Source organism: Nansenia antarctica (assembly GCF_963989245.1).
Source record: "Nansenia antarctica genome assembly, chromosome: 20".
Taxonomy (NCBI): Eukaryota; Metazoa; Chordata; class Actinopteri; order Argentiniformes; family Microstomatidae; genus Nansenia; species Nansenia antarctica.
In genome coordinates, this window is record NC_137693.1 from 22084739 (window position 1) to 22110200 (window position 25462).

Sequence of the window (25462 nt, forward strand, 5' to 3'; positions counted from 1 at the left end):
GCCTTAAAGTCTACAATCCAGCAGTCCGGTTTATAAGGCCTAAAAAGGGCTTACATTTCAGTTAGTCGGTCAAAAAATGAGGTGCTAGGTCTTAAAAATGAGATTAGTTTATCCTGCAAGGAAATCAGTCCGACCACATCTATTTACGTGGAAATGTTATATTTAATTTATTTTATCCTTCAGACTTTTTTGTCTGTATGGCAGTGAAATCCCTAATTTCATCCCCTCAAGGATGACAAAAATCTATCATATGGTGTCGCGAAGAGGTCTAAAATTCGATTCAAAGAGGTCTAGGTATAAAAGGTCTAAAATGGTATTAAATTTGACTTGTTGAAACTTATTCCATTTGTAGACAATTTGGACCTGTTTTTTGGTAGAGACCACCATTTTTGTAAGTATGACAGAGTGCACCCAGACAGAAGAGGAGCAGAGATCCTATCTGACAATATGGAGAAGGTGTTAAAGCTAGTGAGAGGATGCTAATCCTAGCCCTTAAGGGACTCGAATCCATTTTCCTCATAAAACCTGTTTCAGTAGCGGCTAGCAAATTGGCCTATGTCTCAGGGGAGTTACCCACGCTAGGAACAGCAGACGACTTTTAAATGAGGGATGGGCTTGGGCTACTACATTTAAATACCAGAAGCCTAATAAATAATCATCAACACATGGAAGCAGGCAATCATAGACTTTTATGATCTATGAAACATGGCTAAATTTGTCAGTGCCTGAAAATGAAATGCCTATAAAATAGCTCCTCCTCCCTATAGCAGAGAGGGGAGAGGAGGAGTTATTTTTGTCAAAAGCTGTTTTACTGTTATGCATCTGTTATGCTGTCCTCTAATGTCCTGAATCAATATGAATATTTTGTCCTAAGTGTGTGTTTTTGTAAAGAACTCAAAGCTGTCTGTGATAGGAGTCTATCGCCCACCATCTGCTCGTCATAATGCCCTTGATAACTTAGCTGCACTTTTATCCTCCTATGTACATTCTGGAGTACTGATAATAGATGATTTTAACCTAGACGGATAGTCTCGAACCTCAAATAAAATTAAAATTAAATAATTTTTACAACTATCACAGTTAATCTCAAAACCACGGCCTAACTTTAAGAATCCAGATGAATCCGCCCTGCTAGACATCATCCTAACTGTCCGGTAGCCTGTATTAGAGATGAAAACATAGAATAAACATTTTAGCAAGCAAGGTTTTTTTACATGATCTTTATTGGTGGAATATTTCCCTTATCGGCTGCATACCTCTCCCCGAATTGGGTCTAGACGATTTCTCATCTATATTTATCTCTCAGGTAGACAAACGTGCCCCCTTTAAAGGCCTTAGGATTAAGAATAGAACTAATCCTTGGTATTCCACAGGACTTTAAGATCTCTTTTTTCGCTGAGTAAGCAGGCCTGGGCCAAAGCCATAAAAACAGACTCAGTAGAGTAGCTGATGGTCAGGTTTTCAGACGACTGAGAAATAGATGCTCAATAGACCTCATCAATTAAGAAACTAAATCAAGCTACTTCCTAAATGTCATCTTGTGTTCATAATTCCCTTCAAAATGTTGGAAAACAATGAACACCCTGAAGCGGAAATTCCTCTTCCATATCTAAAGAGGTTTCGTCCGACCCTGGCCTCATTACAGCGAAAAGCTTGGATGAGTAATGCCTTTAATCTGCATTTCATCTCTGCAGGCTTTTTGTTTGAGAGAAACGGAGGTTCGGCTGACCTTGGTCAGACGGTCGACCACGCTTCCGTCGCCCAGCCCCCTGTTGGCTCGATGAGATCAGTCAACTATTATTGAATCTGTTTTCATTTCAATATTTTTCGACTTGTGATGTACTAGATGCCCTGCTTGAAATTGACATAAAATTAATTGAAGTTGATCTGCTTGACCCTTCAAATCTAGATAAACACCCCTCAATATCCAAGCTATCTTTAGTAGTAGAGTCCCTCCCAGCTAAGAACCTTGTTATCTTCCTATTCTTTTTTGAATGTTACATTTGTTTTAGATGATGTGTTGAATTGCCTAGACCAGATTGATTGAGTGTGTCCCCACTTATAAACTTACCTGGGCATTTGGTTTGACTTGATGTTCAGAATTCATACAGAGGAACTTGTTAAAAAGCTAGCATTTAATGTGGGCTTCTTTTATAGGAATAGATCTTGCCTTTCCCTGAACAGCAGAAAGCAGATTGTAGAATAATAATAATCATCATAATTGTTTTATTACCATGCAAACGACTTGTCAATAATGTTGGAATTTGGTATTTTATGCTCTAGGCAAGGGGTCCGCCATAGTGGATGACCCTGGAGCAATTAGGGGTTCAGTGCCTTGCTCAAGGACACCTCGACACACGGCCAGCCGGGGTTCAAACCGCCGAACTGCCAACCTTGCGATCATTAGACGCTGGCTCTACCTCCTGAGCCACAGCCGCCCCTAAACCAATCAACCTCCATGCCAGTGCTTGATTATGGTGATATCAACTACCAAAATGCAGCAGCCACCACTCTTACACCTTTAGATGCCACCTACCATAGCGCCCTTCGCTTTATCACAGCGGATAGTTGCCATAGCAATACTCGTCATTGCCGACTTCGTCAAAAGGTACCTCGTTAAAGTCCTGTAGATCCCTTCATTACTCCATTACTGTGTATAAAGCCCGACTGCACCAATTCCCGGCTTACCTACCCTCATTATTACAATTCAAGAGCATAAATTACCTTCCTCTCAGAGCTGGTAAACACTGGAGGCTCCTCGGGTCTCCACTGAATTGGCTGAATCCACTTTTAGTTCTGCTGGAACAATCTAGAAAGAATTCAGTTGGTGGTTCTGCTGCCACTCTGGCAATGTAGGGTGTTGATTGATTTGGTGAAGGATGTGATTGTTTATTGTGGTTTTACATGTATATGTATTGATTTCTGTATTTAACTGTGTTGTATGTATAATAATAATAATAATAATAATAATAATAATAATAATAATACATTAGACTTATATAGCGCTTTTCTAGACACTCAAAGACGCTTTACAAACTGAAAAGATCGAGTAGTAATAATAAAAAGAAACAAAAGATAAATAAAAGAAAGTATAGGGGTCTAATACATTTTTAGATGACTAAATCTAAATCTAAGTGTCTTCGTAGGACAATCTACTCTGTATACTGCAATTACACCTAGATTTCGGGTGGAGAAGCGGCGAACAAGCAACGCCAGCAGCGTCCTCTCTCTCAACCGGCATTTTTTTTTAAAAGCTCAAATTTGTATGTATGTGTTGTTTTGTAATTGTATTGATATTGTGGACAGGGTGCGAATGCAAAAGTGGCCTTGCTCTCTGTGTGTTCCCCTGTATAAATAATGGTTAAACACTTAGAAAACGCTGTGCTCTCCAGCACATAGTTTAGCCCTCCCACAGTTCATTGTGCTCTCCTTTGTGTTGATTGTTCTATCCCCCTCTTTGACAGTGCCCAAGGTCCAGTTCCGTGAGTCTGTGTATACAGGAGAGGAGAGTGATGGCCGTATCTCGGCAACGGTGTACCGGAGCGGTGACATCAGCTACAAGTCCACCGTGCGTTGTTACACTCGCCAGGGCTCCGCCCAGGTAGTCACTGACTTTGACGAACGACCCAACACAGATGGGTCCATCATCACCTTCTTACCAGGTAACACACACACACACACACACACACACACACACACACACATAAACACACACACACACTTTGATGTATGAGCTGTTGCAGAAGACAAGTTATTAGCCTGTCCTTGAGGTAAAAACACAACAATGGTCATACACATTCCAGGTAACACACACACACACACCAGGTACCAGGTAACACACACACACACACACAAACTAACACAACAAAGGTCATACACTTACCCAACATACAAACACACTCTCATGTCTGTCTCTCTCATGTCTGTCTCTCTCATGTCTGTCTCTCTCATGTCTGTCTCTCTCATGTCTGTCTCTCTCATGTCTGTCTCTCTCATGTCTGTCTCTCTCATGTCTGTCTCTCTCATGTCTGTCTCTCTCATGTCTGTCTCTCTCATGTCTGTCTCTCTCATGTCTGTCTCTCTCATGTCTGTCTCTCTCATGTCTGTCTCTCTCATGTCTGTCTCTCTCATGTCTGTCTCTCTCATGTCTGTCTCTCTCATGTCTGTCTCTCTCATGTCTGTCTCTCTCATGTCTGTCTCTCTCATGTCTGTCTCTCTCATGTCTGTCTCTCTCGTGTCTGTGCACCAGGGGAGGCTGAGCAGCAGTGTGTGGTGTCCCTGACCGACGACACGCTTCACGAGGAGGTGGAGGAGCTCCGGCTGGTCCTGGGGAACCCCAAGAGCGAGTCGCCGTTCGGGGCGTCAGTAGGGGCTCTGAACGAGGCCGCGGTGAAAATCAAGGACACTGCAGACAGTAAGGATGGGAGGGAGGAGAGAGGGGAGGAGGGGAGGGAGATATGACTCTTATGACTCAAAATACTTCCTGAAATCCATCGAATGGTATCATTTTCAGTTGGCTTGCAAAACCATACACTTGAGTAAATAGTGTCACACACACCCTAATAAACCAACCACACCTCTTCTCTCCCCCCCCCCCCTCAACCCCCTGTCCTCCTCCAGAGTCCATCATCCGTTTCGGGGAGTCCAAGTTCAGCGTGAGCGAGCCTAAGGAGGCGGGGACTGTTTCCGTGGTGAGGATTCCGGTGTTGCGGCTGGGAGACACGTCCAAGGTGTCCCTGGTCCGGGTTCACACCAAGGACGGCTCCGCCACGTCAGGGGAAGACTACCACCCCATATCTGAGGGTAGGAGGGACATAATACTGTATACAGAGAGAGACACATCTCTAATGTAACAGGAGTAGTTTAATAGTTAAATCAGAGATAATGTATGTCTCTGAGTAATCACCACATCTCTCTACTAAGTCTAAGTAAGTCTACTAGTTTATATGTTTATAAAAGTACACAGTTACATGCTAACTCCCCCCTGTCTATATACCCCCCTGTGAATAGGCCATATAGTGTATATAAGTATATAAGTTCACATAATAGATACATTCTCAGATGTCTACCGATCACCTATCCCCCTATTTTTATTTATATCCCCCCCTATTTATGTCTATTTATGTCTCATTCTTGTTTTTTTTATTATCTTAGGACAGTGTTTGTTTGCACCTAGGGTTTGCATTTAAATGTCGTTGTACCTCTTACAATGACTATAAAGATCATGCATTCATTCATTCATCTGTGTGTGTGTGTGTGTCTGTGTGTCTGTGTGTCTGTGTGCGTGTGCGTGTGCGTGTGCGCGTGTATGTGTGTGTGTCTGTGTGTGTGTGTGTGTGTGTGTGTGTGTGTGTGTGTGTGTGTGTCTGTGTGTGCGTGTGTGTGTGTGTGTGTGCGTGTAGATGTGGAGTTTAAGCAGGGGGACACTGAGCATGTTGTGGAGGTGGAGGTGTTGTATGACGGAGTCAGAGAGATGAGAGAAGCCTTCACCGTCCACCTGAAGTCTGATGACAACATGGTCGCCGAGACTCAGGTGAGTAACACGCCTCACCGTAAGACTGTCTTCGAAATTACATTTTGTCATAATTATAGACTATAGTCCGTTGGTTTTGTCCGTTCATCCCTTCATCCATTCATTCATTTATTTATTTATTTGTATTTCTACTTTGTTAACACTAGAACAGCCGTGCCGTTTTTTACCTACTATAAGAGCCGCCTCGGGGGTCAAATTACCATAGTCTTTAGAATGGGAAGCTGCTATTTACACCTAACGACCACTATTTAGCCGGCTCCTACACAGAAAAACTGCAAAACAGCTTCATACTAGCTCATCCTGATTTTGAAAATGTAAAAACATTTAGAAAAACATATATCTAGGAAAAGTCATGAAAGGAGGAAAAATGTGATCCTGAAATTTGATCGAGTGCAAAGATGTAAAAAAACATTTACTCACAGGGTCAAATGACCCCACTCACGACTGTTCTAGTGTTAATCCTGGTTGGTCTCATTGATAACATCTCTGACTGAGAATGGTCTTTAGGCTGGTCTAGCACCATCATCTATTTTAGAAAAAAAGTTGTACAATGAATGTCTCACCTATATATTCCTCCCCTGTGGTGTGCCAGGTCACCAAGGCTATCGTGTACATAGAGGAGACCAACAGCATGGCCGATGTCACCTTCCCCTCTCTGCCTCACGTGGTATCCCTACTCCATTACGATGATGTCACCATGACCCCAGGCAACCTCCACCCTCCTGCGGGGTACCCCGTTGTCTGTGTCACGGTAAGTCAGCCAACACCCCCTTCTGTCAATCAATCAATCAATCAATCAATCATCAATGGCCGCCGCTGTAGCCATGTCACAAACTGTCAACAGATCACATGACCTCCAAAACATCCTCAGATCGTCATCAGAATTGTTCAGTATAAAAAAGAAATGCGTGGGAGATCTTGCCCCCAAAATGTTCTTCACCACAGAACAAATCCTTTAGGCCACGCAGAACTATTTACTCTGAGAGAAAAGTAGCTATTAAGTTTGTTACCCCACAAGTTGCTGTCCCCCTGAACACTGTGAATTAGTTCTTAAGTCCCAGGGTACACAGATGAATACATTTCACTCTGACTCACTGCTTTTATAGTCAAGTGAATGGATTCCACTCAGTCTTAAAGCTATTAGCTGTTGGGTGAATAGATTATGCACAAGTTAATGTAGTCTCTGGGGTCCACATAACATGTCATTGAAGTTTTTCTTTCTTGCTACATCGATGTTGGGAAAGGAAAACTACAGACTGACCGATCAGCGAAATGATGTATGCCTACTTATTATGTTAGAATAATTATTATGATTATGCCTACTCAACTTGGATGAGAGGTAGACTCCCGAGCGTATTTATCTCAGTATTTTGATTATGGATATGGATGGATAAAAAACTGACTTTATTAAAAAATATATAATTTAATCAGGTAAATGGATTAGTTATTTGGGCTTTCACTCCTTTCACACCTGTGTGTGTGTGTGTGTGTGTGTGTGTGTGTGTGTGTGCCTTTGTGAGTGCCTGCGCGTGTGCCTGTGTGTGAGGTGAACGGGTTCCCTAGCTCTGTGGTTCAGCTCGGGGGTCTTAGGGGAAGATGAAATGCGGTGGTCTTGTCAGAGAGGTGCTGAGTGCTGGAGGAGGCACAGGGGGATGAAGTGTCACATTTTTCGCTGAAATACAGTGTCTACAGCGCAGCTTCACTGCACAACTGTGTGTGTTTATTAGTGTGGAAAGAAAGGAAGAACAAAAATGACTGCAAAACGCAAGCTACAGCAGTGTTGATTTAGGGGCAAGTTATTCATCTGTTTATTGACACAGAGTACTTACTTATATTGTCTGTTGTCGTCCCCCCCCCTCTCTCTCTCTCTCTCTCACTCTCCCTCTCTCCCTCTCTCACTCTCCCACTCACTCTCTCTCACTCTCTCTCCCCCCCTCTCTCTCTCTCTCCCCCCCCCCCCCATCTTCAGGCATGTAACCCTAAGTACATCGACTTCGACAAGACGGGCTCCATCTGCGTCAGCGAGCACATCAACGACACGTTGACGCGCTACCGCTGGCTCATCAGTGCCCCCGCCGGCCCGGACGGCGTGACCAGCCCCATGAGGGAGGTGGACTTTGACACCTTCTTCACCTCCTCCAAGATGATCACCCTGGACTCCATCTACTTCCACGCCGGCTCCAGGGTGCAGTGTGCCGCCAGGGCCGTCAACTCCAACAAGGACGAGGGGCTGGAGCTCAGTAGTCCCATCGTTACCGTCAGTGTGGAGGAGGGTACGGACGGGCTTCTGACAAGAACATACTCTACATAGAGTACATACTATTAACACTAGAACAGCTGTGCCTTTTTACCTACTATACGACCCTCTTTACAATGCACAACGAACACTAGTTGGCCGCTTGTAAATTAGCCTGCCTCCTACACAGAAAAACTGCAAAATAGCTTTATACTAGCTCATCCTGATGTGATTTTGAAAATGTAAGGATACTGGGTTATAGAACGCACATATCTAGGAAAAGTCTTGAAAGGAGGGTCCTGAAATTTGATCGAGTGCAAAGATATAAAAACGTTTTTACTTACAGGGTTGCAACATGGCAAATGACCCCTCCATGGCTGTTCTAGTGTTAACAAAGTTAGAGAAAAAGAAAGACATTGTGTTAACTTGGTTACCATAACTTAGTAACTTCCATAAGCCGTGTGGTTTCACTGTGGAGGTCAGGGACAATCCCCTGGTCCAACAGCTGCCCCTTCCCTCCCCGCTGACCCGTCCTCTGTGTTGCTGTTCTTCCTGTTCGTCCCTAGGTATGTGCCAGCCACGTAAGGCGGGCACGGTGGGCGCTGAGCCCTTCTCTGCCAAGCTGCGCTACACAGGAGCAGACGACCCCCAACACCCCAACCTCATCAAACTCACAGTGAACATGCCACACATTGACGGTAAGACTGCAGGACCACTTCTACTGGAGGCTAGGGCTGTCCTTGGCAACACTTCACATTGTACACTTTACATATCTATAAGGCATTATTAAATTCACTACGTTTGAAATGTCAATAAATAATATGAAATAACGGACATTTTTTGATTACAAGTAACAGTAAGCCTACTTTATGGACATATACTGTATATAAAACATATAGACATATATTTTCCACTTTGTAAGACAAAACCACATGGGCATTTTAGAAAAACATTTACCTTTTTTGTTTTTGTTTTATAGCACTCATGACGAAAAATGCTATGGTGCAGTAATGTCTAAATCTGAAGATTGCATAAGCTTATGTAAACTGATGTTGATTTACTGTCTTGTGCTAACCATAGAGAGACAATGAACAAACCAAATGTTGCACAGTAGAATGTGACAACGCCATCATACCATGTTGGTTTATGGTTGTCATTTGATGGTCGTTGTCCAAAGTTGCTATTGTACATTGGTTGTCAGACCTTCTCACGGTTGAAAATAATAGTTCTTAAAATGTATACAGGTTTCTGAAAATCTGCATTTGATGCTCATCACACAGCATTGTGACAAGGTTGTAGACTGTAAAGGAAGGGTTTCAACATTATTTGACAGTTACGATCAAACATTGTGACAAGGTCGCCCATTGATTCCTAACCAAAGGAAAATAAAACATAATATTTCATGAATATAACTGTACTATAAGCTATTTGAGGACTTTCTCCATGCACTATGATTGAATAAACACATTTCTTTATGACACCTAAGGAATTCAAACATACAACCGTTTGCTTTGTAGTGCATTGTTCTGTCCACGGCTTGGTCTTGAGGAAATACTTTCCTTTAGGTTGTAAAGACATTCAGTAGACTGACACAGAGAATAGTTTTTATTTTTTTTCAAATATATTTATTGTTTTCCTTGAAAGTAGAACATGGAGCACAGCGACAACACAACATCCAACAAGACAGATGCCCACATCACAATCTAAAAAACAACAACAAAAACAAACAACCGAAGACACACCTCAAAAAACTAAACAAAAGCAAGACAAAACAGAACAAACAGACAAACAACAACAACAAAAAACGCAAAAAAAAAACAAAAAAAACACAGAGAATAGTTGGACATGTTGAACATGTATATATATATTATTTTTATTTATTTTTTCTTACTATTTTTAGTTCTTTTGAAATACATATTCATTGTTTTTTTATGTTTTCATTTCTATTTTGAGTGTCTACTATCATTACATTATCCCATTATTGACAAAGGCTGTCATATTCATTTGTTAAACTTCTTAACATTTGTGAGTATAAAGGAGGTGTATAATCTATGTTTCTGGACTCTGAAATTAAAACAAGGGACTTATACAGTAATATGTGTTTATTATATTTAGGTATAACATATATATATATATAAATATACATTTTAGCAATGGGTGAGCCCCATTTAACATTAAAAGGTTAAATAATGTATGAAAGGTCCAGATGTTGGTGTTGGTGATGTGGTCTTCAGATTAAACTTGTTTCTGTGTGCATAAGTATCCATTTGGTTAGGAAGTTCACATTATATCAACATTATACTGTTATGAGTGTATGTGGGTTTCCATTTAGGGTGCCACTGTAAAAAAAAAGAAGAAAAAACGTCATTTTCAACCCATGTGCAATCATGTAGCAACATTAGATAATGAGTATCAAATGATCAGCCTTAAATCAAAGATGAAAAATAACCATGTCAAATGTCTATTAAAGTGTTTATTCCAACCAACAACTATACAATAACAACTGTTTAAAAAAACTATTCTCTCCCGAGCGTTGTACAACATCAGTTTGGTTCATTCTGGACTGTTGCCACCGTCCTTTTGACGGTGACACAATATAAAATGCCCAGAGGGGAAACATGCAATAAACTCAAGAAGCCCTCAAGCCCAGTAGCTTCTTAGCATTCTATAGGCCTCTATGATTTATAATCAGTTTGCTTCTCCCCGATTCATTCCTCTCCTCTCCGTTCTCCCCCTTCCTCCTCCCCTCTGTAAAAACAGCCTTCACCCAACAAATAATGCCAACAATAACAACTCTATAACTACTGACAGTAGTAGCAATAACAACCATAAGAAGAAGAGTGACTAAAACAGTAACCGTGACGATACTCTTCCCTCCTTCTTGCAGGTATGTTGCCAGTGATCTCCACTCGTCCTCTGTCCAACTTCGACCTGACCCTTAGTCCTGACGGGACTCGCGTCGGAAACCACCGCTGCTCCAACCTCCTAGACTACACCGAGGTGTCCACGGGTCACGGGTTCATCACCCCGGCGACGCGTAACGCCGAGAGCATGGGTGACACCTCGCCCTACCAGTACAGCGCCCCGCTGAGGGGGAACAGCACCCTGCGGTTCTACAGGAACCTCAACCTCGAGGCCTGTCTGTGGGAGTTCACCAGCTACTACGACATGTCTGAACTGCTGACAGACTGCGGGGGCACCATCGGGACAGACGGACAGGTGAGAGGAGGAATGTGTGTGTGTTTGTGTGTGTTTGTGTGTGTTTGGGGGAGGGGGGGGGGGGGGTGTGTGTGGGTGTGTATGTAAGTGTTTGCATGTCTGTCTGCCATTGTGAGCCTTTGTGTCTGTATTATGTCCACCTGTGTGTGTGTGTGTGTGTCTGTGTGTGTTCAGTAGTTTTACTGCTCCCCCACAGTGTTGGTGTCACACAGACAGACAGAGTGGCACCTCCTCTGTTTGCCTGCTCTTAATCCCAGTGTGCGCGTGCGTGCGTGCGTGTGTGTATGTATCTTTGCCAGCTCTTCATCCCAGAATGTCTCTGACATGACTCAGCCCCCGTAAAACAACAAAAACAACAATTACTAGCTAGCTAGCCACCCACCACCAGTCAGTCATCACCGGACATCATCAGGACACCATAGCACTTCTGTTAGAAACAGAATTTCCTCACATTATTGTTTTGGGTGCTTTTGTATGTACTGTAGGCCTATAGCCAGAGTTGTATTTATTGTATATCCAGCTGCCAATATGTTATATTAAAGAAGAAAACCGTCCAATTCTGTGGGTCTGTCCCTATAGCTTTGACTGGCATGTTTGGTGTGCCGTGTGTCTTATTAGAGACCTCACAGCAGTGTTGTTATTGTTGTTAGCAGCATGAGTCGTCATTAGCCAGTGGCAGCATTAGCTGTAATGACTTTGGATATGATCGTATTGTGTGGACGTTGTCACTGTTTGTTTGTGTTGGATCCTTCAGTCTTGCACGTGCACACACACGACACACGACACACACACACACACACACACACACACACACACACACACACACACACACACACACACACACCGTCGTTTTAAACAGGCCTGCATATTCAAAGCCAATCCAACCCGGTTGACATGACGCCCGGGCCCAATATTGAAGACGTTTTTAATTAGCCGGAACTCTCTAGAAAGTCTAGAAAGTGAAAGTGGCCGTTCCTTTATCCATTGCGCGCGCGCACGCACGCACACGCGCACACACACACACACACACACACGCACACACGCACACACACACACACGCACACACACACACACACGTACACGCACACACACACGCACACACACACACACACACACACACACACACACACACACACACAGAGCCTACGCCATTAGTATTCTCCTGGTTGTTGTTATTGTTATTGTGGTAGAAGCGACAGAGCCCCGCTCCCCTGCTCCTCTCCTGCTGCTCTATTGTGTTCTCTCAGCCTTTGATCTGTGGGCCTATTGTTACTGAGCAGACAGGGCAGGGGTAGTGTGTGCGTGCGCGTGTGTGTGTGTGTGTGTGTGTGTGTGTGTGCACGTGCTTGGGGACGGAAGGGGGTCCCGTCATAAACCTCGTCTCTTCATCTCCCCTCTGTCACAGCTCACGCTGACGCTCAGCGCAGTCAGGCTAATGATCGCTATAGTAACCCCCTCCATGTCAAGACTGCTGGTTTCTGTTCATTAAGGCAGATCACTGTCAATAAGGGGGCCTCTCTCTGGTAGACTGTTTCTTGTAGACTCTCTTGAATAGACTCTCTCTGTAATAGGCTCTCTGGCAGACTCTCTCTGTAATAGACTCTCTGGTAGACTCTCTCTGTAATAGACTCTCTAGTAGACTCTCTCTGTAATAGACTCTCTGGTAGACTCTCTCGAATAGACTCTCTCTGTAATAGACTCTCTGGTAGACTCTCTCTGTAATAGACTCTCTCTGTAATAGACTCTCTCTGTAATAGACTCTCTAGTAGACTCTCTCTGTAATAGACTCTCTGGTAGACTCTCTCTGTAATAGACTCTCTCTGTAATAGACTCTCTCTGTAATAGACTCTCTAGTAGACTCTCTCTGTAATAGACTCTCTAGTAGACTCTCTCGAATAGACTCTCTCTGTAATAGGCTCTCTGGTAGACTCTCTCTGTAATAGACTCTCTCTGTAATAGACTATCTCTGTAATAGACTCTCTCTGTAATAGACTCTCTCTGTAATAGACTCTCTCTAGTAGACTCTAGTAGACTCTCTCTGTAATAGACTCTCTCTAGTAGACTCTCTCTAGTAGACTCTCTCTGTAGAAGACTCTGGTAGACTCTCTAAGAGTAGAGAGAGAGTCTACTCTCTAAGTATTTCTAGCTACCTGTCTCTCACCCAGTGTGTGGATAGTTATGTATGTGGCATGGTTGAGCAAGTATTTGTACTGATAACATTCTGTCCCCTTAATAAGCTCCATATAACTCTGGAATTGAAATGCTTCATTGAACATTAATGTCAGATACTCACATATGAAAGACACGGATATATTCTTCCAAGAAGAGGTTAGGAACAGGCAGTAGAAAGATGAGGATTCCGATTCACTTATTCAGAATAATTGGCTTCTGCCAGACTCCTTTTCTGTGTCTTCCTCATTAGGTAATTTTGTGGCGCTATTCTGTGACAATAATTGGATATGCAAAATGACGGAATGAATGACACTGCTAATCTGTGTTGAAAAACCGTGGCTCCTTTCCACAAACTGGATCTTGGCCAACTTCCAGGTACAGTGAGGGGTAGTTGAGAATACTGTATGGAGGAACAGTGACACCTAGTGGCCATACATACTGATACGGCTTGTTCCGGTGTGAGGCTACGGGAGCTGAAAAGAGGCCGCTCAAACTCATTTGTTATTTTTCATGAACCTGAATATCTATCAGATCTTCTGACTTACCACAGCTGTAGCTTGCACAATAAAAAAAAAACATTGCTTGTTTTTGCACTGTTTCGAGTGTACGGATGCTTCTTTTTCATCACAGCTGTAGCTGAAATTGCAATTGTTAACAGCTAGCACAACACGTTTTGTTCCTCATGTTTTTATACAGCTAACCGTGTTTATTTTGGTTGTGTAATTCCTCCCCTTTAATCCATTGAACCCCCCCCCCCCCTTCCCTCTCTTCTGATTGGCTGAACAGGTGCTGAACCTGGTCCAGTCGTATGTGACGCTGCGTGTTCCCCTGCACGTGTCGTACGTGTTCCACTCCCCGGTGGGCGCGGGGGGCTGGCAGCATTTTGACCTGCAGTCTGAGCTCCGCCTCACCTTCGTGTATGACACCGCCATCCTGTGGAAGGACGGCATCGGCAGTCCCCCTCAGGCTGAACTACAGGGTAAGAATGAGAGAGAGAGGGAGGGGGAGGGGGTAGTGAGAGGGAAATGGAGGGAGAGGGGGAGGGGGGGTAGTGAGAGAGATTGAGAGGGGGATTTCGAGAGACAGAGAGATGGAGAGAGAAGAAGATGCAGAGAGAGAGATGGAGATGGGGAGAGAGAGATGGAGATGAGAGAGAGAGGAGGAGAGAGAGAATGGAAATGGGAATGAGAGAGAGAGAGACAGGGGTAATAGAGCATGGCCCAATCCCATTTCTTATTTTTACCTCCCTACCCCTCGGGACAGAGTTACAAGGGGTAGTGATTGAAATCTTCCCCTATGAAATGGGACAACCTTGATACGTCATCAGTAGTACCATAGAAAAGCATGGACGCTCACGATTCTTTCACAACATAGAAGTTTCAAGCTATCAATCGATTAAACAAGTCATCAAATAAAAAAGAACAATGCTTCATTACCGGGCCACTTCATGACAGAATAGCGGTGTTCTGTAGGCGAGCAACCCGTGCTCCTACTGCCAGTCTGCACTGATATTAGACAAACAGTAACGAGTGCAGCAACTTCGCTGCTGGACTTTAGTTACATTTCGAGCATCATATGCCATCAAAGGGAAATGTGACATGGAAATATGTCAACATGCGGGACTGTCCTGCACAAATCAGCCTTTAAACAACGTTGTAACGTTAGCTATCTAGCCAGAGACATCAGCATACTAGCGATTTTTTGTTATGCTTGTTATAAAGAAAAGATCCATAATACATTGAAATGATATTAAACGAAGATAGTGCGATGGTTATCATAATTCTTAAATCTTTATTAGGGAAAAAAAATATTTCATAATCATTTTGTTGCTTGTACGTTTGCCACTATGTTGCCAATGATTCGCAAGGCATTCTGGGAGATTTCACATAACACTCGGTTTGGAAGGTGCCTCTGTAGCCCTACTACTTCACCCTACCCCTTTATCCCAACAAGACACCCTACCCTTACGCCTGGGTGCCCAATACAGAGGGTTAGGGCTACATTGTAAGGTTAAGGGGTGTAATAGGATTGGGCCCATGTGTATGGATGTAGGTCTAGTTTCATGTACAGGTATGACCTTACCAGAACTTGTTGACCTTCCAGGTGCCCTGTACCCGACCAGCATGCGTATCAACGAGCAGGGTCGTCTGGTGGTCAACTTCCGCACCCAGGCCCGCTTCAGGGGGCTGTTTGTGGAGGCCCACTCTGGGCATAGGGTGGGCAGAGCTGGTGAGACACACGCCCCGATATCTCTCATATCCATTATAACACCTGTCCTTTTTTTTGTTATAATCACTATTCCGACATAATACAGTAATTAGTCAAATACGTTCTTAAAAGTAGTCGATGTGTTTTCAACAGTTGTTTGGAAATTCGATAAAGAGAAAAAAAGAGAAACAGTTATCAGGAAATGAACTGTACATATCCGTGTCGCTTTTACCCAGCGGCCTCTCTGTCGTCCATGGTGATGTGTGCGGACCACCCTGGTCTGACCTTCAACATGAGCCTGGTGAGGAGTGAGCCCACCTACAACCAGCCTGTCCAGCAGTGGACCTTCACCTCCGACTTTGCTGTGAGTATGACCTCTGACCTCCAGTCTCCACCCACCTACTTGGCCACACAACTCAGAAAAAAATGACAATTCGCTTCCTTTTTTGTCTGTATGGCAGTAACCCTAATTTCATCACCTCAAGGATGACAAAACGCTATCATATGGTGTCGCAAATAGGTCTACAATTCTATCCAAAGAGGTCTAAAAAAGGTCTTAAATTGGACTTGTAGGAACCCTGCTATTCTTGTGTGAGGACAAACAGACCTGCAAAACCATCAGAACCACCTCCTGGTTTCTAATAGATCTTGTTCTCACCTCCCTTCTCCCCCCTTCTCCCCCCTCCATCTCTCTCTCTCTAGGTGAGGGACTACTCTGGCACTTACACAGTAAAGCTGATCCCCTGTACCACAGCTCAGAACATGGAATACACCGTTCCACCCGTGTGTAACCCCAGGGAGCCAGTCACCTTTGACCTGGACATACGCTTCCAGCAGGTACCATCCATATAACATAAACACTCAATATATTGATTATGACAGTATTAGAGTATGGAAGTGAGAGGTTTCCTGATCTACTGAAAACGAACTGGATCATGATAAAAAATCACTCTCTTTATCTTTCCCTCCCTCCGTCCATTCATCCCTCCCTTCATCCATCCATCCCTCTCTCCCTCCATCCCTCCCTCTCTAGGTGAGTGACCCTGTTGCGGTGGAATTCAGTCTGAACACTCAGATGTTCCTTCTGACCAAGAGGAGCCTGTGGCTGTCTGACGGCTCCATGGGCTTCGGTCAAGAGAGCGACGTGGCCTTCTCTGAGGGTAGGTCTCCATTGACAGCGCCCCCTATAGACAGGGAAGGAGATATCACCTACAAAACGTGTTATTATTATCAAATAATGTATTTGTCTTTTTCCAGGGAGCCCTGCTTACATTAAAATATATTACATTAAATTGGAATTGCATTACATTAGCCTACTACAAATAATACATTACATTAAATTGCAATACATTACCCTACTGTACATTACCAACAATTCCACACAACGTACACAATAGAATAAATCAACACGTACACTCCTCAGATGACAGATCCCTTATCAAGGTCTTAAACAGACTGATAGTCACAAGATCATTTTGTTTGCGTATGTTTGGAAGGTTATACCAAGTGTTCAGGTAACAAAACTGAAATGCCGATTTACGGAGCTCAGACGAAACATGTGGAACGTTATGGGTTTGCTGAGCTTGACCTGGTCTGGTACTCAAGAAAGCATGTCTGCCCTAAAAGCAATGATGTGAAGTAAAATGGGAGTTTTAAAATAAGTGCTTTATAAATAAATTAAAAGCAGTGAGAGGCTCTGATGGATGGGGAAACTCTCCCTGGAGATGAGAGTGATAATGGGTTTGAGAAGCGCTGTCTAGACAAGCCTCCTCCTATTATAATAATAATAATAATAATAATAATAATAATAATAATAATAATAATACATTAGACTTATATAGCGCTTTTCTAGACACTCAAAGACGCTTTACAAACTGAAAAGATTGAGTAGTAATAATAAAAGACACAAAAAAGAAATAAAAGAAAGTATAGGGGCCTAATTAAGGTAGTGCTGGGGACACATGGGATGGGGAGGGGGAGAGGGTTAACTGGTGAAGGCAAGCTTGAAGAGGTGGGTTTTAAGGGCCTGTTTAAATGTTGGCAGGGTGTTGGCCTGTCTGATGTGGTTGGGGAGGGCGTTCCAGAGGGACGGGGCTGCGGCTATAAAGGCCCTATCACCCCAGGTCCGGAGCTTGGTCCTATTATCAAGCAGGACTTAATTCTGAACAAAAAAAGCTTAACTCTCAAACTCTTAATCCGTTTTTTTCAATATGTGTTTTAGTTTGTTCAGTCTAAATGGACAGTGTTTCAAGTTCACCAAAAAAGTCCTTCGTCTCAATTAGGGTGCTTCGAACCAATAGGTGTTTTGTTCATTATTGTTGTTAAGCCCCTTCTGTGTAGCGTTCATTGCATTCATTGCTCATGATACATGATTCGTATTGCTTACTCATACTAACACCTGCCATCTGTCCCCTCTTCTCTCTAGGTGATACAATCTATGGTCGTGTGATGGTGGACCCTGTGCAGAATCTCGGGGACTCTTTCTTCTGTAACATTGAGAAGGTGTACCTGTGCACCGGCGCGGATGGATATGTGCCGAAGTACAACCCCACCAAGTTTGAGTTTGGCTGCTTGGCAGACTCTCCTTCTCTGCTCTACAGGTTCAAGATTATCGTGAGTACTTCAGGCTTCTTATCTATAGAACAGGGCAGTACAGTACAGACTCCTGCACATTGATTGATTGATTGATTGATTGATTTTTATTAGGAATTTACATAGAATCGGTTGTCTGGGTTGTTGGGGGCGTTGGTTGCAGGATGTGGCCTTGTTGTCTTGTTTTGTTATTATGTGTGTTTTAAAAGAAAATAAAGAAACATTTGATCACAAAAAATAGGAATTTACATAGAATCATTCAAGCATCATGACACTAAGTAATGTCCAGAGGATAGCACTTAAAAGCATTATTTAAAACACTTATTTCCAAAGTGGTCCTCGATGGAAACCTGAAATGAAATAAAACAAAACATCACACAGCATAAAACAGCATGCAAACAGAATAAAAACAGCATAAGAACACAGCATAAAAACAGCATAAAAACACACAACATGGAAACATAAAGTGAAACAAAACAACTCGGAATCACCCTCCCTTTCTTAAGGATGAGCCATTAGTTCTCCCCATAAATATGACTTCACTTTTGTTTTAAAGATGCCTTTGTTTTGGCTTGAAATTATTGAAATGATACACATTTTAATGAATGGGTCATTTGTCATTTGAATATCAAAGGAAATGACCTCACTGTTAAAATCAACATTAGAATGCTATTCAAATCTAGAGTGAGTGTGTCATTGTCACTTGGGGGCAGCAAGAAGTAACTGGACATCCCACCTTCTCTTCCCTTCCTTCCCTCCCCTCGCCTCCCCCGTCTCCCGTCTCCAGGACAAGGCCCAGCCGGAGACCCAGGCCCGTGTGTTTGGTGATGTGGGCTTCAACGCTCTGCTGGCGGTAGACGACCCCTCGGCTCTGTCTCTGGTCAGGCAGCCTGGGTCAGACGGCTTCAGAGTGGACTCCACAGCCATGTTCCAGGTACCGGCCGCCATGTCTCTGACCTTCCCACTCCACTGCATACTGAAGCTGGGGTTATGGTTACTAGGGTTACTAGGGTTAACTAGAACAATGTCGGCTCTTGATTTTACATACTGTATATCCACAATCAGAAGATCAGGGTCCGTACAATGTGTGTATCGTTTCGTAATACTGTATTTGAACAAAATTGATTTTGTCTGTAGTAAGTGAGTCGATAGTATAATTTCGTTAGCCTCATAGCATAATTGCCTGAGTCATGCTTCACTTGTGGTCAGCCGAGCCATCTTTGTATGTGGTGTCAAAAATGCCTACGGCAAAGAGATGACTTGGGCAGATAGTGATTTTGGAATGGCATAGGCAAAAATCGTAACAGATTTTTTATCTGAGAGAGATAAAAAATCATGGATTGAACAGTTTTGATCGTATTGTGTGTGGTGCGCTACGATATTCCCAATACAGCACACCACATAAATAAAGATCAGGGTAGTAGTACCTGTACTAGGCAGCCATGTGTGACAAATAAATTGCCGAAGAACGAAAAGAACGAAAAGAAGAAGACGCGTCAGTCTTCTTGATTGGCTACATTCCATTCCACGTCACAATCGGACTCGGGAGTCGCCCACATACAAGAGGGTTTTCTGGTCGTAAATATTGAACACGTTTAATATTTACGATCGTCGGCGCCGACCATTTTCAGAGCGGATTGTCGGGAGAAATTGACTCTTAACACACCTCACACCACAGGATAATCTTGTAGGATAATCTTTAGAGCCATCCGATAATCGGCCGTTTGCTGTCCTTGGTCGGAAGTCAAAATCGGCCAGATTATCTTTATGTGTGTACCAGGCTTTAAGCAATGATGCTATGAGGCTAACGATTTCAGGGGATAACTTAGTTATGTGTTTCCCTCAGGTGGCGGCAGGGCGTGAGTGGTACATGCACACCATCTACACGGTCCGCTCCAAGGACAGCGCCAACAGAGGCATCGGGAAGAGGAGCCTGGAATACCACTCCATGGTCTCCGTGGGCAACGACCTCGCCCTGACCCCGGCGGAGGGAAAAGGCCGTCGGGCCCGGAGGTCAGGTGGCGCGGAAGCCCCCGAGGTGGCGGAGGACATCGGAGCCGACAACAACCGCGGCACGAACATCATGCACATCACTCTGGACCGTACCAAGCGGCGGGCGGTGGGGGAGGGCGAGCTGTACGCGGACAGGCTGGAACCGAGCGAGCTGAGCGGGGGCGAAGGAGAGGAAGGGGTGGTGACGGTGGTGGGGGCGCTGGTGGGGACGCTGCTCACCTTCCTCCTCCTCGCTATCCTTTTCCTGGCGGTGAGGTCCAGACAGAAGGGAGGGGAGGACAGGGGGAGGATGGGGAAGACAGAGGTGGTGAGGGGGTCTGCCAGTATGGAGCCCATCGTCGTGGCGAAGTTGGCCGACTGCAGCGACAGCTCAGAGGTCTGAGAGACGGACGGATGCACAGATGGACAGATGGAAAGATTGACGGACAGAGGGATGGATAGGGTATATTTGGGTGTTTGTAATGTTTTTTGCATTATGTTTTTGTACACTGCTAGTAAAGTACTTTGAAAACACCAAAGGTTGTGGCTGCACAGTTACTAGGGGTGTTGGAAAAGATTTGATGATTTGAAAGATTTGAGTAAGCTCTCAGAATCAAAACACCTACGGCAGTACAAATGATGTCCTTGTATTCCATATGTTCCAACATTTACCAACCCCTCTGCCACAAATTTTGGGTTTCAAAATCGTGTACTTTTGTCATGGTTTGACGTTTCCTTTGTTGTTGCAAGTGCCTGAATCAATTCTTTCCAGACTAATGGGGGAGTCTGTTCCAGTACAGAGAGTGTCCATCACCCAGAGCTACTGTAGTCTCATTATTCAGGCTTCACCAGGGAGGTAGTGAGTAGAAAGGAGGATCCACTTTGCACGATGGTGGAGATGAAGAGCTAGTGCATACGAAGGCAAGGCAAGTTTATTTGTATAGCACATTTCATACAACAGGGGCAATTCAAAGTGCTTTACATATAGCATTAAAAAAGTATAATAGTATAAAAGTATAAATATATAAGTATAAAAATGACAAGAATATATACATATAGATAAACATTTAACAACGTAATAAGACATCCAATCCCCTCAGCGCAACGAGGTTCCAATCCCCTAAAACGCAATGTATGTTCCACTGCCTTAATAAGGTCTTGATCCCCTCTACGCAACGAGGTTCCAATCCCATTTTTTTTTACTACCATAAACTTTACCATTAACAATGCCAGTGCATTGCAATCGCTGGGTAAACATGACTCACCATGTAAATCAATGTGTAAAAGCTATAATGTAAATGTGCTTACATCCTTCTACATACCTGGTGCGTCACACTATCTTGACAGTTGATTCTTACTTGAAAAACTAGCATTATTCAACAATCACAAAATGAAGGCATGTGTGTTACCAGCGACCGCTATGTCATACTGTTTCCTCACTGATCATGTCAACTCTTATCCAGGGCGTGACGTTGGAATTATAAGGTTCTATCTCCATTTTTGTCCAAATTGATTTTTTTACATAATCTGATCCATTAGGTGTTTATTAATGCCTGTGTGGTGTTATTTTTAAAATGTTGAAATGTTTTAGTTAGTAATTCATAAAATACTAAAGTTCCATCTCACAAAACATAATATAATGTAAAAACGTTGACGCTCAATATCTCTGAACTGCCCTAAACGGAGATAGAACCTTATCATTCTAAGCTCACGAGGGGTCTCCAACTCAACTCCTCCAGAGCCCCACAGCGTTCTGCTGCTTTTTGTTTTCTCCTTTTATGTCTGGGTCACCCCCTGCGACACCAGGTGTGTGCACTCCCTAGCCCAATCAAATGGCAGAAACTGTGGGCTTCGAGGACTGGAGTTTGATACCTCAGCCTGTTATTATAATCACTTCGTAGTCCCCGAAATGTATGTTTGTTGTGTGCAAAAGGATAAGGAATGTTTTTTTTTAAGTGATCCAAAGTTCGTTTTTAGTCATTTTTCTGTTGCTGCTGGGTTGGGGATATACATTTTTACTGTATTGTTTTTAAGGACTATTGGTGAAATATTTACTGTATATTGGAAAATATTGACACTTGTAGTGACTACATTATGGGTTCATGTTCTCCTCTTACTGTTGGTTGTGTAGTGGGAGGGAACCAGTTCTGGCACTAGGGGCAGAGGGGAGGATTATTAACGTTGCAACTTCCTGTTTGGATACAAGAGTTTTTGGTGATCGATTTCCTGGTCCTGTACGGAGTGTACAAGTTGTTATTTTGATTAAACAGTTATCATTACGTTGCCTACGTCTTTCCTTTTTCCTCCGGCACTACACTGGTGACCCCCGACGTGGATTTTTGTTAACGTGATTGTGTACAAAAACCAGCGAGCGAACATTGCAATCCTGCAAAATGTCCGGGAGAGGAAGACGTTCAAACCAGCGGCAGCCATCACCATCCCCTGTCAGGGTAACGCGTGGTGCGCACACTCCCACTCTCAAGCTACCAGAATTCTGGGACTCAACGCCTGCTGCATGGTTTGCTATTGTAGAGGCACATTTTAACAAAAGTGACATCGATGACGACGACGACCGGTACAACCATGCTGTGGCAATGTTGGGCAGCTCCACCGCAGCTCGAGTGGTAGGTTTTTTGTCTGCTCCCCCGACGACGAACAAATATGAGCGCCTCAAGGCCCTGCTTCTAGAGACATTTGAACTGTCCACTGCGGAGAGGGTGCGTCGCCTATTTGCCATGTCGGACTTGGGTGACGAGAGGCCTTCTGCGCGCATGGAGAGGATGCTAAACCTGCTCGGTACAGAAGACCCCATGATCCTCTTCACAGAGCTGTTCATGCGCACATTGCCAGCTCAAGTTAGGATGGCACTGGCCAACACCGCCATCATGGAGCCCCGCGCCCTGGCCAGGGAGGCGGACCGGTTCGTCTTGGCCATGCCTCAACGGTCCCCCGACCTGCTCGCTCCCGCGGCCGCCCCGCCACCCGACCGTCGCAGGAGAGCGAAGGATGACGCCAGACCTTCTGGCCAGCAGGGTAACGCTGCGGGCCATTGTTTCTACCACGCCACTTTTGGCGCCAAGGCCAAACGGTGCCGCTCACCCTGCACCTTCGGACCGACGGGAAACGGCGGGGCCGGCACTCAGTAGTGGCCCTGAGCGCTGGCGTCACCAACAGGCTGCTCTTCATACAAGACACCGCCTCTGGTCGCAGTTTTCTTTGTGACACAGGTGCCCAGTGGAGCATCATTCCGGCAGAGAGATCGGATGTGGCGAAGGAGGAGCGTGGTCCGCAGTTGGCAGGCGCGGACGGCACACCTATCCGCTCTTATGGCACTAGGGCGGTGGACGTGTGCTTCGGAGGATTTCCAATATTGAGGTGAACACTGGGGGGGCTGGTGTAGTGACTACATTATGGGTTCATGTTCTCCTCTTACTGTTGGTTGTGTAGTGGGAGGGAACCAGTTCTGGCACTAGGGGCAGAGGGGAGGATTATTAACGTTGCAACTTCCTGTTTGGATACAAGAGTTTTTGGTGATCGATTTCCTGGTCCTGTACGGAGTGTACAAGTTGTTATTTTGATTAAACAGTTATCATTACGTTGCCTACGTCTTTCCTTTTTCCTCCGGCACTACACACTATTGTTTATGGTACACTACTGTCATAAGAGCTGCTTGCAGAGTTCTATGTTGTTGCAGTTCTCCGTTGTTTCACTGCCTGCTCTCCCTTTTATTGTCATGTTATTGAAAATACACTGGATATCATATAGAAACTGTGAAGTGAACACTGGATGAATTATGTGGAAGGCACACATCTCAGTCATGACATGTCTGAAGTCTGAATGTGGAGACTCTTTGCTGTAACACTTGATACAGTATTTTGTTCATCACAGGATTTGTAGAACTGTAGGCTACACGAAGAGATTCGTCTTTTTCTTGTACTTTCAGTACTTTAGGTCTGTTACACAATGGAGGACGGTTGTGCCCACTTGTATCTACATACAATTATTTTGTCACTCTTTTCCTACATTATGTATGTTCTTATATTGGATTTATCTGTTTTATATCATTTGTATGATTGGTACGATGTGGTGTGAGGGAATGTGAGTATGTCGCTAGATAAATGAAATGGATGACACAGTGAGTGTGTACATACAGTACAAAGAGACCCAACCAATAATCTCAGAAAACAAAACTGTTTATTGATGTTTACTGCACCGTGGTCCAGTCTAGTTACACAGTCTAGTTATATCAACATATCATTTTGGCTCATGTCTTTCACAAAATATGTAGCAAAAACCAACCTGCTCATTCCAGGAGGTATTTGTGAGTTCTTGTGGTTACCCAGGAGGATTATGTTTTCGTCCTGGAACCGAGGGCGTAGGTTTGGTCTCAACTTTGGTAGCGACACAACATTGGAATGATCTAATAATGACTTTCAAAGATAATACGAATGAGTTCGTTCAAATATTGGTAGGGGCATGTCTCTACCGTCCATATGCAAACCTACGCCCTTGCCTGGAACTGAGATATATTTATCCGCCATCTTTCAGAAAACCCATTACTGACCAACCATGAGGAGGTGAAAGTTGCCACATAGACTACTCTGTGTTGGCTACCATTGTAATAGGATGATTATTGAGGTTTGAATTCACTTCTCCTAACCAGGTGCCAGACCACATGGACTTGTTTCTATGATACACCTTAATTATAACACAATGCACTTTTTTTAATAGCGACCAAATTCTCTCATTATGTTAACACCCAAGCTATGCAATGTAATCTATGGTGAAACACAACTTTATGCCCGGGTCTGATGTGAGTATTGCTGGTTTAATCTTACTACAAGTGTAATGATCATTTTAACCACCAAGGACTTGATATTCAATGTATGTCTTTTTATGAACTGATTTGTATGTACATACATATGTATTTATGAATAAATATTGTGTTGGGGAATGGTGTGTGATTTCAACACTGTACTTTTTTGTCAAAATGTTTGCATTGTGGCAATCACAAAGGACATAAACCATGACCTTTATCAACATACAGTATGTGTGACGACATCTACTGTACCAGTAACATTTTGGGGGTTTCTGATACAACAATATATCATCGATAATAAATAGCAATATATTAGTACATGTATGGGATTCTTTTCCACCCTTGTTTTAGTAAACAGGTGAGAGATGGGGTTGGAGAAACGTGCCCACTCTCAAATTCATAGATAGGTGAACTATGGGTGCAAAAACGTATAATCCACAAGTTCAAAATTATGTTTTTGAAGCTATACAGTGTTTGTTTACAATCATATTGTTTACAAACAATGGAGTAAAACAAGCATATATTTGGGGTTCTGATGGGGTAACTTTTGATAACAGAACCCAGTCTCTGTCTGTGAGTGTGAAGTCATATGCAGGTGTCCAGCATCGATAAGAGAACAGTTTTACTCCTTAACGTTATTGTGAGACCCGGAGAGTTTGGCACAGGGCAGATAAGATCGAAGAAGAAGGAG

At 43.7% G+C, this 25462-nt stretch overlaps 1 protein-coding gene across 1 annotated transcript in view; it reads left to right on the forward strand.

Moving 5' to 3' along the window:
* The window catches only part of LOC308174483 (FRAS1-related extracellular matrix protein 2-like), a gene marked incomplete at both ends in the record, with an annotated part of 51521 nt that extends 31166 nt beyond the window's left edge, over positions 1-20355 (forward strand). Inside the window, 16 exons of the mRNA XM_080549560.1 lie at positions 3465-3662; positions 4250-4414; positions 4621-4803; positions 5403-5533; positions 6126-6284; positions 7503-7806; positions 8336-8467; positions 10657-10988; positions 13947-14139; positions 15264-15389; positions 15605-15732; positions 16071-16205; positions 16402-16528; positions 17794-17981; positions 18748-18894; positions 19807-20355. Coding sequence (XP_080405686.1) covers positions 3465-3662; positions 4250-4414; positions 4621-4803; positions 5403-5533; positions 6126-6284; positions 7503-7806; positions 8336-8467; positions 10657-10988; positions 13947-14139; positions 15264-15389; positions 15605-15732; positions 16071-16205; positions 16402-16528; positions 17794-17981; positions 18748-18894; positions 19807-20355 — 3197 coding nt within the window. The remainder of the gene's footprint in view (positions 1-3464; positions 3663-4249; positions 4415-4620; positions 4804-5402; positions 5534-6125; positions 6285-7502; positions 7807-8335; positions 8468-10656; positions 10989-13946; positions 14140-15263; positions 15390-15604; positions 15733-16070; positions 16206-16401; positions 16529-17793; positions 17982-18747; positions 18895-19806) is intronic.
* Between the last annotated feature and the right edge of the window lie 5107 nt (positions 20356-25462).